Source organism: Colletotrichum orchidophilum (genome assembly GCF_001831195.1).
Source record: "Colletotrichum orchidophilum strain IMI 309357 chromosome Unknown Scaffold_146.1, whole genome shotgun sequence".
NCBI classification, from domain to species: domain Eukaryota; kingdom Fungi; phylum Ascomycota; class Sordariomycetes; order Glomerellales; family Glomerellaceae; genus Colletotrichum; species Colletotrichum orchidophilum.
In genome coordinates this window covers 81,297-94,589 of record NW_019173102.1, presented here as the reverse complement: position 1 = coordinate 94,589, position 13,293 = coordinate 81,297, and the positions used below count along the sequence as shown (strand labels likewise).

The following is a 13,293-nucleotide window of genomic DNA, read 5'->3' as shown; positions in this document are numbered from 1 at the left end:
CCCCGCATCGTTGGAGATGCTTAGCTACCCACCGGAAAGATAGGAGCAGCATGAGGCAGTCACAGACAGATCGCACCTTCCACTTTGCCGAGTATCAAGGTTGGCCCTCCCCTCCCCTCCCCTCCCCTTCCCCCGCACACCGGGCAGGCACTTCTTCCGCCCATGTCTTACTTCAGTCTTCCCAACATTTCCCCCTCCTCCCATGCACCAGGTCACAAACCTCTCCTTCGCTTCACCAACCGCAACTCTTCCATCTCTTTTCCCGCCTCAGTCGAGCGTGGTTTCTGCACAAAGCGAGGAGTAGAGCAGCCGATCTACAACCATTCTCCGACGTCGCACGTACTCTACCTCCTTAACTTCCGCGTTATCATCACCACCATCGCCTTATAGCTATTCCCATAGCTCGCCCAAATCACTCTCACGACCCCCTCCAGAGGGCTGCTATACAAATCATGACCTTCACTTGCGGCACATGCTGGCGCGAGTTCCCAGCGGGATGGCATAGCCGTGAACAGCACTTCAAGGCTACCGGACACTGCGAGCCCCCTTACGAGTGCGAAACTTGCGACCGCTATTTTGGCAGTCGGCAGGCAGTCGACCAGCACATGAATGCGCTGGACCATTGGCAAGAATCCAGTTCTCAAGGTGATCCTGAATATGAATGCCACGTCTGTCACGATCGCTTCTTCGATGAACAGGACCGTAGCGACCATGAAGTCCAAGAGCACCACTTCTGCGAACCCTGCGACCGCTGGTTCGAAAACCTGAACAGCATTCGTCAGGTATGCAGTTGTCCCCCCCTTCTCGCCAATCTACTAACTCGACTCATTTTCATTAGCACTTGAAGTCCAAGACTCATCTCGGTAGCAACGTCAAGTGTCCCTTCTGCGGCGAGACCCGCACCACCGCCACGGGTCTCATCCACCACCTCGAGCGCGGCGGCTGTTCCAACGCCCCTCTCGACCGCGACAAGCTCTATCTGGCCGTGCGCCAGCGCGACCCCAGCGGACTCATCTCCAAGAAGCTTCTCGAGTGGCACGGATCTCCTACGTATACCGCCACCGAGCGAACGTACAACTACGACATCGGGGCTTACGAGTGTTATCTCTGTCACCGCGCCTTCACAACACTGCCGGGCCTCAACCAACACCTAAACTCCCCTATTCACCAGCAGAACCTCTACCATTGCCCGAATCATCGTTGCGGCCGGGAGTTCACCACCCTTGCGGCGACCATCAACCACCTCGAGAGCGAGTCCTGCGACTACATGCGCTTTAAGGCAGTGCAGAAGAACGTGGAGCAAATCTTTGACTCTCGTCGGATGATTTCTTTCTGATGGAGATTGTACTATTGCGAGGGTTGTCACGAAGGGATTGCAACATGTGAAGAGTAAGTGTGGGACAGGGTCTGTCCTAGGTCATATCGTTACCGGAAGAAACTTGCTATGAGTGGATTGGGAGATGTAAATGGCAGTGGCTGGAATGTCACAACTGCCCCAGCTGATTACGCTGTTTGTGTGTGGGAGGTATCATCAACACTAATCAAAGAGGTTCTCTGTCACTGATTCTATTCCTGACCAAGGTTTCACGAACAAGATGCAAGGATCGTCTCTTCTGGGGCACTCTTTTATTGGTCTCCTCCGTGCCGGCCATTGGCTCAGTCAAGAATTAGGGAGAAGGTGGTCCCAAAAGAGATCTGGGCTCGCTTATTCGGCCGTTCTTACGGCGTTCGAGGAAAAGCGGACTGACACCCTCCGAGATCCACACTCAACCGGCACGGTACCCCGGGCCCAGTGGTGACGGAGACGTCTGTCATTGGTGCTATAATAGGGCTTTGTCTGCATTGGAACCGGCGCCCAAGACACGTCGTGCTTGCTCCCACCATGCCGCGGTGAATCGGTAGTAGAGACCAACGGAACCCGTCAAGATGACACCTATTTCGGAACGCAACTCCATCTCCATCTTGGGTTTCTATGCGTACATTTAAGACTGGTCCTGGCTGCATTCGGACCTGGGACGGATCCATTCCAACCCCCATTTGTCTTTCTTGGGCTCATTTTCCACACATCTCTCGTGACTGTCCTAATCTTCAACTGTTTGAATGGTCACCAGGTCTCATGAAGGCAGCTCATTTCATTCCTTCGTTCGCCCTCAAAGATAGCTAACTTCCGGAAATTGGTGTTATAGCCACCATGGGACTTGATCAAAAACACGATGTCGACGCAGACGTCGACGCCGACACAGCAAACCCTACGCACCCAACACTCAACACCATTGACTTCAACCTCCAAATTGGCGTCGAGGAGATTCTCACCGATGTCGACCCCGATGTCTCTCTAGAGTTCTTGCAGAAAGCTGAAGCCCATTCAGGGAAACCACCTCCAACCCGCATACCGAGGGATACACTCGTCAGCACCCACAACGAGTATGTTGAACAGCAACAAAAGTCCGGACAGCAGAGTGGGCCACGAATGGTGAAAAAGGTTGTGTTGGCACTGTCTTACCCGCCGTCCGTCAAGTCTGCAGAGGAGCTCTCGCCGGTACGTGGCTTCCCAAAATCGAGAGAAAACCAACATGCGTTAACCATGCTTAGATGCGCCTCGACGAGCTTCTGGTGGAGAATCATCACGAAGACAAATACGTCGTCCTCAGGACAATCGCACCACCTTATACAGGAGCTGGTACCATTACGATTGTCGAGGATCAGTATGGCAGCGTCGACAAGATGGCACTTTACAACCAGGGCAGCTCTACAATCTTGCAGTTTATCCCGGAAGGCTCATTGGTTCTTGTGAAGGAGCCGTACTATCGATTCGGCGGAGACGACGACTTTATGCTTTGCGTCGACCACCCCTCGGACATCATGCTCCTTCGGCAAGGGCCAGATGACGCTCTCATCCCGAAGGGTTTCAAGGCGGCCCCTGTATTTGAAAATGCGGCGGACTGGAAGGCGGATGGCGATCGAGCTTTCATCTCAAACAATCTTCCCTTGGCGGTGGCAAAGTAAGAGCAAGATGAGACACACCTTTCTTCAAATGTTTGCTTGCTCACACGCATTTTCCAGCTACACAAGAGCTTTAGAACTGGCAACAGAAGAGGACAAATCCTTCCGAACTGACGTTCTATCAAAACGGGCTGGTATCAATCTCACCTTGAAGTGCTTTGACAATGCACTGTCTGATGCCCTCTCGTCGAGAGGTGGATCTTCAGACTGGAAAGCTTACTTTCTTGCCGCAAAAGCGTCGTACGAGCTCCCTGATTTCCAGAACAGCAAACAATACTTCGAGTCAGCTCTGGAAATGAAGCCCGAAGCTACCAACATTCGCAAGGACTATAAGAGGTGCCTGGAAAGACTGGAGGAAGAAAAAGGCAACTATGATCTCGCAGGCATGACAGCCAGCGTCACTTCAAAGAACATCCACATTGACAGAGCAAGCTTCCTCTCAAGGACTGAAGTCAAAGACTCACCGCACCACGGCCGCGGCCTCTTCGCAAGAGAAAACATCAAGGCCGGCGAAATCATTTTTGCAGAAAAGGCCACCAGCGTCCCCGACGAATTCAACCCAGAACACAACTCCGCCGCAGCCTACGCCCAGCTCGTCGAGCTCTGCGCAGACAACCCGACAATCCACAACAGAGTCCTCGACCTCCACGGCGGGTCGTACAAGCGCACCGGCCGCGAGGGCGCCCTCGTCGACGGCAGGCCCGTCGTAGACGTCTTCCTCCTCGAGTCCATCCGCCGCAAGAACTGCTTCAGCGGCGCGCGGGTCTCGGCGCAGGCCGCGAACCCGGAGTGGGATATGTGGCGGCAGGGCATGTCGCGCGGGCTCTGGGTGTATTCGGCCTACGCCAACCACGCGTGCCTGCCCAACGCCAATAGGTCGTTCATCGGGGACGTGCTGATTGCCACGGCCACCGTCGATATTCCCGCGGGCACGGAGATTACGCACATTTACCTCCCGCCCAAGGCGGCGTACCTCCTCCGCCTGCCGCAGTTCCGCCGCAGCTGGGGGTTCGTCTGCAGCTGCGCCCTCTGCGCCGGCGAAGCCGGGTCCGCGACGGAGCGGCACGAGAAGAGGAACGCGGCTCTTGCGGAGATTGAGGCTCTGATTAGGAGGAAGCGGCCTACTAAGTTCTATCCCGACGCGACGATACGGCAGGTTGAGAAGCTGACGAACAAGCTCGAGGCTCTGCACGAGAAGGAGGTCTATGACGATCTTGCGTTACCGCGGTTGATGCTGGTTTGGCCGACAATGTGGCTTGCGGAGGTATGGCATACGAGGAAGCAGTGGAACAAGGTTGTCAAGTGGGGGGGCGAGGTGTTTCGCAACTTTGGATTCGTCCATCCTGTCAGGGACGGGAGGCTGTGGATGTATAAAGACACTCTGGCGGTGACGACGTTTGAGGTTCTCAGGGCGCTCAAGTGGTCGTCTGAGGCATACGCGGCGCTTGGCCAGCAGGTATTGGCTGAGGATTGCTTGGATGCAGCGAGGACCGGCTTGAAGACCATGGTTGGGTTTGTTACTGATGAGACTTTTGCAGCGTTCAAGTGAAGCTTCCGTCATTATGGTTGTGTTCGTTGAATCGGGGAGGAAACGTCTCGTACGACAACTTCCATCCGGTAGTGTTTTCCGCGTATCTTTTGTTCATCCGAACGTTCCGCTAGCTTGTTCACTTACGTATCACCTAGTATCACAGGTTGAAATTTGTTCTGCGCTATTTGTTTTGACGTGCGGACAAGAGATATCAGGGTCTTGGCGAACGGTGCTCCTCTTGGCATCGCGGACAGTGAGCATGATTCAGGGCATAGCGTTATCGCTGCGAAGAAAAACCCCTTCTTGGCGCTTCTAGGTTTTTCAATTGTGGGAAAGCTTTCAGCCATCTCAGCTTGCTTGTCTTTCCTCAAAGCTGTTGGTACATGGGACCGCCACAAAGTGACTTTGATGTGTGTCCTCCACGCTACATCTAAACACAAGGTTGAAAGTAAATCCTCACTGCTCACTTCTTCATCCGCTTCATATGTTGTCTCGCAAGAGCACATTTACCCAATCATTACGTATTTCCAAGCATGCCATCTATACACGAAAGGATTACACCACAGTAGCACTTATTCCCCGCGCGTTCAACCTCCACTTACCAACAATACACCCTGACAGCTCAAGAACATCACTTCAGATTCTCGTAAATGTCCCTCACAGACCAGGAAACTGGTCGCGTGCTTATCTTTAGGCCGTGAGGGGAAATCGTTAAAGAGCGGGGTACGCAGCAATGAAGCTGCAAGCCAAGAACCCTTCTGCCCATCCATGCCTGTCTTCCCCCCGCCTCGTGGGAGGTCGGTCAAGACGCCTTCGGACACCGCCGATTCCAATCATCGTGATCAGTTTGCTTTCTGGTTGTTGTGATCAGTATATTGGGTCCCCGCCAGTATGCTTCTTCCCCAAGCTCATCCATTACAGCTCCGGGTATGTGTGAAGAACCTTGCGCGCGGCAATTACTTGGACCTTCTTTGTTGAGTTTAGTCGCGAGATCGTGGATGAGGAGGTTAAACTGACCGCCCATGATGTCTTGGCTCCGGTATATGATCATGAACCGTTCCTGAAAGAGACGCGTCCGTCGTCAATCCAACGTTGGCACAAGGTCATCCGGTCTTGGACCTACCTCGCGGATTCTTCCCGCCGTCACATTCCACAATGTCCGCCCTCGCCTTGGTCCTCTTGGTGTCCGCGCCCGTGGCACTCGCTCAAACCTTTCAACGACTCGGCGCTTGCCCAGACCTCGGATGCGTCTTCCCCCCCGACCAGGCCCATTTCCTCCCCGGTCAGAACTTTGACATACGCGTCGAGATCCACGCGCCGGAAAACGGCACCGAAGCCTTCAACGATGGTGTTCCGGATCCCGAGTTCACCCTTACGATCGCCAGCAACAGCGAGCCGTCCGGCAAGTCTGTCACAGAGTTCTTTGGGATCGAGGAGGAGCCTGAGCTCGAGACCTGGACGTTTTCGTGGTACGAGGACCTCTTCGCCCAGGATGCGGGGAACAAGTCCGTGGTCAATGTGGCGTCCAAGGCGTACCGTCACTTGTCGCTGTACGAGCCCGGCAACTACACGGTCGAGCTCACCTATTATAACGGCACGAAGAAGACGTTGGCTGAATGGTTGGTCCGCCCCCTAGCCGAGGAAAAGAAGGCAAAGAACGTGATTCTGTTCATTGGGGATGGTATGACGACGAACATGATTACGGCCGCGCGCTTGCTGGGGCATAAGAGCGTCAACGGAAAGTATCAGTCTCGTATGCAGATGGACCAGTTTCCCATCTTGGGGCATCAAATGGTGAGGCTTGGGGCATATCAAGGAAGCGGAATCGACCGTGGCAGTATTCTGAGACTTTTTTGATAGACACATTCCGTCGACAGCTTCATCACGGACAGCGCCAACTCTGCATCTGCGCTGTATTCTGGTCACAAGGGCACATCTGACTCCATGGGGTAAGTAAGGGGTCTCTTTGTGAGAAGAACCTGATACTGATAGCTTGCCAGTGTGTATTCCGACTCATCGGCCGATGACTTTGACGACCCCAAGGTCGAGACAATCGTTGAGATGGTGGTTCGCGTTTGGGTGCATCTCCCTCGTGAAAATAAACTTCTTTATCACGGCTAATATCTTTGCAGGGGTCGGCTTGGGGTGCCGTAACAACCGCTGCTCTCGATGATGCTACTCCAGCAGCGTTGACCGGCCACAGTAGATCGAGATCCAACGCCGGCTCGCTGATTGACCAAGCCCTCAATGGCATGACGAACTACTCGTGGAGCAGCCACCCCGGGCCCGACGTCTACTTTGGTGGCGGCGCCTCGACCTTCCTTCCTGGATCTACGTCGTACGAGGGCAAGGACTACTACGAAGAGTTCCGCAAGCGAGGCTACTCGGTGAGCTGGAACGCCACATCCCTTCGCGATGCGCCCCTCGGCTCTCCGGCCCTGGGCGTCTTTTCCACCTCTCACCTGCCCGTCTGGCTCGACAGAAAGATTTTCACAGAAAACATTGCCGAGCTCGAGACCCATCCGTCCGGTGACGGCTCCGCGCCGCTGGACCTTCCCGGTCTGAAGGACATGACTCTCAAGGCCGTCGACATCCTCCTCGAGCGCAGCAACGACACGGGCTTCTTCCTCATGGCCGAGGGCGCCTCCATCGACAAGCAGATGCACGCGCTGGATTACGACCGAGCCCTCGGCGACCTGCTCGAGTTCGACGACACGATCCGCGCCACGATTAAGAGGCTCAGCGAAGCCGGGGAGCTCGAGAAGACGCTCATCGTGGTGACGGCCGACCACGGCCACGGCTTTGACGTCTTTGGCGTCGCCGACACAAAGTACCTCGCCGCCCAGGAGACGGACCGCAAGAAGCGCGACGCCATTGGCATCTACGAGCGCTCTGGCCTCTCGCAGTACACCGTCTCCCGGCCCGACGGCATCGAGTACGGCACCGGTCCCAACTTCCCGTCCAACTGGAGCCCCCGATACGCCATTGCGCCTGCATTCGGGGCCAACCCTGATCGCAAGGAGAACTACCGACTGCACGAGGCACCGCGCCGGGTAGCGGTGGGCGGTGAGGATGGAGGTTACGTCGCAAATCCGGAGGATGGCGAGGACGGCTTCTTTGTTCCGGGCACCATCCCGACGTCATCTTCATCTGGCGTCCATTCCCTGACCGATGTGCCGGTGTTTGCCATGGGACCCTGCCAGGAGACGTTTGCGGGCGTGTATGATAACACGGACGTCTTCTTCAAGATTGCTTCGTGTCTTGGATTGGGACAGTCTTCGCCGACGCCCAAGAGAAAGTGAGTGGGAGGCGATGGGCTGGGAGCGAAAGGGGGAAAACGTAAATTCGTCATTAGCACTTTCTAGACCAAGTCTGCTTCTCGATGACGCGTATGCAGAATCATCTTGCAGCAATCAACATTTTCCGTCCCAAACTGCAGCCTCTGTGCATCTTTGACCTGCCACACTTGTTCCATATCTTCCTGCACCCTCTGGAGAGAGGGCAGTCGACGGTTTTGATACATTGCCCTGATCCGCACGAGGACCATTTGACGCAAATGTGTCTCGACGGATTCGCAGCCACCGGTCCACAAGGGCCACGCATGAGCAGAGACGAAGGAGGACGTGATGGGCACCTTCAAGAGGTGGTAGATGCACTGCTCTGCGTAATATGGTTTCATCGACGACCCTCCATCGTCCCAAACTCGATACAGGTAGACAATGGCCGCGTGTTTGTAGGCTTGGATCGTGTGCTCGATGTCTGAATCCCCTTCGTTGGAGAAGCTCACTTGCTCTAGGCTGCGTTTGATAGAAAACCCCCTCTTTTGGTGCGCATCGCCCCCTTGTCCTTGCATCTTGCTAATGGTGCTGACCAGGGAGACGACGGACGTCAGCTTGGCCAGGCTCTGCAGGCCCTCGAGAGGCGCCACGTTCGTCATGCTTAGGAGGGGGCTCGAGGCGCGGGAGATGGAGGACATGACGTCGTGGTAGAAGCAGAGGCTGAGGAGGAACTGCGCGCTGGTCGTGTTCCAGGTCGCCGGTCCGCCTGCATGCATAATGACGGCTTTTGCTCCCGCCAGGTGATCGATCTGGCTGTCCGTGTTGAAGAGCCGGTCCGAGATTTGGAGCATCAAGATGGTGGCCAGGGAGAGCTCGGGGTTCTCGGTCTGGATCGACTCCCTTAGCGATGTCAAGGCGACGAGCATATGATGTGACGATAGCGCCTTGAGACTGCAGTCATTGCGGAGGATCGCGAGGTGGCCCGCCGCCATGGAGGAGATTGCGAACAGCAGGGCCGTGGAGCGGGGCATCATGGGCGTGAGGTGCACGAGAAATGGGTTCCGTACACCAGACGCCATGGATATGACCTTTGCTAGTGATTCGTTCCAATGGTGCAGCAAGTAGCGGTTCATTGGTGAGATATCCGGCGATAGGTAAGAAGGATTTCGAAAGATGAGACCGTCTGGGTTTGAAGTCGACGTTACCGTCATTGAGCTCGGCGTTGCTACGTGCTCATCGGTGAGAGGCGATGTGGCTTTGCGAGATCCAGCGCTGCCTTTGAATTTTGAGCTTCTCTTCTTCGTGATCCTTCCGCCATCTGTAGGGTCCTCGGCCGACTTCCATCTCACTCTCAGACCGTACCCCTTGCACGTCTTGCCCAGTCGGACGCAGCGGCCGCAATGAGGCTTTGCTTCATCGCACTTGTAGCCCTCGTCGCTATTCCGTATATTAGTATTGGACAGTACATCTGTTTTGGGGAACGACATCTTACCGGCATGTGAGGCACCCAGTTCTACTCCTCGTGTGCGGCGGCATCGTCGAGGTGGATTCCGATACAACCACGGCGTGATCTGAGGGGCGCGGATGATTAATTCTTCAGCAAAAGTGGGGTTCGAAGTCCACTCTTTGCTAACGGCGTTTGAATTCTTATCTCCGAATATTGAAGATCTTGGCATTACTAGGTCACGAACGACTCATGTTTGCGTCTTTGTGTTACCGGTTCGGTGAGCTAACGAATCTGACGTGTCAAAAATTTGGGGGAATCGTGCTTCTATCTAACTCATCATAATCAAATGGCTTCTCCCAAGTCTTTTAGCATGACTTCGTTGCGACTAGTCAGATCTGGGTCGCGGTTTTGCAATAATGTCACAATGATTTTGAGAAGACTTCAATGAGCCCTTATTGAACGGCGTGTCATGTTTCCGGGGACCATTAACATAGTAAGATCCAACGCATCTTTCTCATTTCCTTTCAAAACATACATCGTTCTCGTTACCACGAAAAGAAGATATTGCGACTTAGAACCACCTGGTTCTGGACGATCCCTGACATGGGAAGTGGCCGCCGATGCCCTTGCTGGACTATGGAGACTTTCTTGGGCTTTAAGCATCAGGCACAATAAAGATCGAAGAGAAGCGAAAGCCCTCTCCGTAGACCTATTTTCGGGCTATTGCTGGCAATAACTAGCCAAGTTTACCATGACTACCAAGTCCATCTAACGGCACAAAGGGGAGTATCTGCCAAAGACCCCGGCAGTCGTTTAAGCGTTGGTAGATGGTGTCGTTTAGCGAGCAAACATCCAAATCGTTCGTTCAAACCAACACGCCAAGCAGCACTCTCCGATTTGGGTAAGGATACATATCAGCCTGCAGAAATTGAAATTAGACGGCTTTCAAAAAAAAGTCGATCCAACATCGGCAGAGCGCACAATGGGATCAGGCCAAGGGTTGTGGCGCACCAACGAGCACTCAGTTGTTTTCTGATGGTGTTCGATATGGTAGCGACTGATCCTGAGATAGCTATTGCTGTTGCTGTTGCTTTAATGCTGCATGAACACATCTTCTGTCGGTTTTTACACAGGACCCGTAGTGATTCCTTCAATGTATCCTCACTCGATGCGTCCGGGGTGGAAGAGAAACACTCAAACCAGCTGCATCATCTCATATTTACACCGCCCCAATTTACCTTGAATGCCGCCAGAAAAGCTCTAACAAAAAATTTTTGGAACTTATGAGCTACCACTACAATAATGCTATGTGTGGCCCGAAAACTTCCTCTATTTTACGATGTTGTTTCACAAATCCAAATGCAAATGCATGGTGATTCCGCAATCAGCGTTTTATGTCGACATTGATATTTGCCATTGTCGACGATCAGAAAGCGGGCAACTGGCACAGGACGTGCGGCAAATTCCATTTTCATAGTTTCGTTAATCCTGTGCTCTTCTCGATAACTCCGTCTCAGTACCCAGGAATAGGCTGTGACCAGAGCTCCATCCAACATTAGGTTAGGCGAGTGAACAGGGATCGGCGCTTTTCTTTTACGGGCTTGGTATATTTGTTCAAATCAGTTGAATGCTTGGCTCAACTGTTTGCCAACGAAACTATGCATGAGAACACTTGTGGCGTGCCCTTGACCACTTTACTTTGGCATGTTTGACAAGCAGCTTGGATACCAAGTCTACTCGGGCCGATTACTTGGCCAGATTTGGAATGGTGAGCTGCACTGTAAAATGGAGGTAAATGGGAAGTACGAAAACGAAATGCATTCGAGGCAGGGGTTAAAACTTCCTTCCAATCATTCACCCATTATCTTCCAACACCATCAGCTTTGATGTCAATTTCAAGGCCCATCTCCTCGTCCCTTGCAAGACCATGACGGCATAAATTACCCGTGAACTGACCTCCAGTGTTCTTTCGAGGCATTCTTCCATGTTTGTGAATCGTGATGTGAATTGGGAAGCGACTTGATCTATTGCAGGGGGAATCGGAGCTGTTCCTGCTGTCAGGCTCGATAGGATCCATCAAAGAGAACTTCTACATAATAAAACCTAGCAATCCCACAAACTGCTTCCCAGACTTTTGAGTCGCCCTTCGTGTTCCATGGTTCGTGTCCGTTTCCTCCATTCTTTGTTGCCTGCGCGCAAAGTCTCTTCAGTGCTATTCCGAAACTCACCATGTCGAGTCCAGAAAAGAATTCCGAGGCTTGGAAGGCCCAAGACAAAGGCCCAGGCATCATTGCAGTTTGCTGGATCTTTACCGCTCTGAGCTCAATTTTCGTTCTTGGCAGAGTAATTGTTCGGTGGAAGATTATGAGGAAATTCCACAGCGATGACTATTTTGTGATTGCTGGGCTGGTGCGTACTGCAATAATACTCCTCGCCTTCACACCTCCTGCAAATCATCCTAACAATAGCAGGTTTGTGGTTACATCTCCACTTCGCTCTCGACACTTGCAGTCCACTCTGGTATTGGCAAACACCTCGAGCTGCTTACTTTGGAGCAACAACAAGATGGCGTGCTATGGACAACTGCTGCCCAATGCCCCGGCATCATGTCTTTCGGCCTTCCAAAGCTGGCTGTAGTTTCGCTCTTGACGCGATTATTGAATCCTGGCGTATACCACAAGTGGTTCTTGTGGTGGATGGGGATATGGTGTCAATTGACGCTTTTTGTGACTGTTGGGCTTCTGATAGGACGATGTACACCGGCAAGCTCATTATGGGATTTTTCCATCAAGGGCACGTGCTTGAGTCCGGACATTCTCATCAACTTCTCTCTATATGCTGGCAGTAAGTAGCAGAAAGTTTATAAAGTCGCTCTCAAAATTGACCTGAGATGTAGCATTTTCAGCATTTGTTGATGTCTATCTCGCCATGTACCCGGCCATCGTCCTGTTCCGTCTTCAGATGGCATTCAAGAAGAAGGTTGTATTATCATGTGCTCTTGGTATTGGGGCTATGTAAGTATTACCAATTCGGCAGTATTCAGTCTTAACGCGCCATTGACAGTTCCTGCAAAAGCTCTGGTGCTGTGGCTATATACAAGACAACGCGCCTTCCGTTGCACGCGAGCGAGGACTATTCTTGTAAGCCTTGGCATCAACGATTAATTCAGGCATTATGAGCTGTCACTGACTCCTGCTTTTCGTCTATCTTACAGACGAAACACCTGATTTGGTAGTCTGGACCGTGTAAGTAACGGTCATGTGATCGACTTTGCGGAGTCGCAGCTATGGTGGTGATCAAACCCTTCTGACTCAAGTTCGTAGGATTGAAGGCAGTACCATCATTATTGCAAGCTCAATCCCTGTGTTGCATCCACTCCTGGAGCTGATCCTCAAACGCAATCCATTCACGTCTGCAAGAGGATCGAAGCTCACGGTCAAATCCTCTGATCACACGGAGTCATCACCGAGTAATAATCGACCCTCCCGCGGAGGCGGGAAGCACGACTACGAGCTGGGCCAACGGAAACCGAAAGCAAGGCCAAGAGATGATCTGGGATTCACCATCATTGAAGGCGATAGCCAAGAGAACATCATGTGCGGAGAGGGGACATCACGAACGCAAACGGCTGCGTCAAATGCCAGTCAATCAAGTCAGCTCGAGGAGGGAAAGATTGTACGGACGGATGAGGTGACTATTTCTTACGACGAGAAATCACATGCTGGAGAAACTTCGGCTTCAGATCGATGGAGACCTGTGTAGGGTTTGGCTGAAGAATCCCGTGGACTCACGTCTGTGGTGTTTTCCAATTACTCACGTCTCATTCCCATATTGAAGCCGCAGCCTCGTATAGCTTGTTGGAAGGAGGACTCGATGAAAACTTGGTCTCATCGAAACGCGAAGCTTTTTGGGCGCTCGGGCATAAAATAATTCTGGTACGAGCCTGTCACTTCAAGAACCTGTTGTGGAATTAAGCAAAGAAGTGAGTACTGCCGCTCTCATGCGATCAAATAACTTTTGATCTTTCAGCCCCG

The 13,293-nt window shown here is 52.8% G+C and overlaps 5 protein-coding genes across 5 annotated transcripts; 4 read left to right on the top strand and 1 right to left on the bottom strand.

The window, feature by feature from the left end:
• Positions 1–452: 452 nt before the first annotated feature.
• On the top strand, positions 453–1,336 carry CORC01_12221 (uncharacterized protein; the record flags this gene model as incomplete). Its single annotated transcript, XM_022623842.1, has 2 exons — positions 453–782; positions 839–1,336. The coding sequence occupies 2 exons, from the start codon at positions 453–455 to the stop codon at positions 1,334–1,336; spliced, it is 828 nt and encodes a 275-aa protein (XP_022469672.1).
• An 855-nt stretch (positions 1,337–2,191) lies between these two features.
• CORC01_12220 (TPR domain-containing protein) lies at positions 2,192–4,552 on the top strand (the record flags this gene model as incomplete). The annotated part of the gene is made up of 3 exons (XM_022623841.1): positions 2,192–2,539; positions 2,593–3,002; positions 3,064–4,552. 3 exons carry the CDS (start codon positions 2,192–2,194, stop codon positions 4,550–4,552), a joined length of 2,247 nt encoding a protein of 748 aa, XP_022469671.1.
• Positions 4,553–5,689: 1,137 nt separating this feature from the next.
• On the top strand, positions 5,690–7,836 carry CORC01_12219 (alkaline phosphatase; the record flags this gene model as incomplete). Its single annotated transcript, XM_022623840.1, has 4 exons — positions 5,690–6,328; positions 6,395–6,483; positions 6,535–6,601; positions 6,667–7,836. The coding sequence occupies 4 exons, from the start codon at positions 5,690–5,692 to the stop codon at positions 7,834–7,836; spliced, it is 1,965 nt and encodes a 654-aa protein (XP_022469670.1).
• Positions 7,837–7,895: 59 nt separating this feature from the next.
• Positions 7,896–9,348, bottom strand: CORC01_12218 (uncharacterized protein; the record flags this gene model as incomplete). Its single annotated transcript, XM_022623839.1, has 2 exons — positions 7,896–9,249; positions 9,305–9,348. The coding sequence occupies 2 exons, from the start codon at positions 9,346–9,348 to the stop codon at positions 7,896–7,898; spliced, it is 1,398 nt and encodes a 465-aa protein (XP_022469669.1).
• A 2,140-nt stretch (positions 9,349–11,488) lies between these two features.
• CORC01_12217 (uncharacterized protein) lies at positions 11,489–13,021 on the top strand (the record flags this gene model as incomplete). Its single annotated transcript, XM_022623838.1, has 6 exons — positions 11,489–11,668; positions 11,731–12,103; positions 12,156–12,273; positions 12,335–12,399; positions 12,474–12,504; positions 12,583–13,021. 6 exons carry the CDS (start codon positions 11,489–11,491, stop codon positions 13,019–13,021), a joined length of 1,206 nt encoding a protein of 401 aa, XP_022469668.1.
• Between the last annotated feature and the right edge of the window lie 272 nt (positions 13,022–13,293).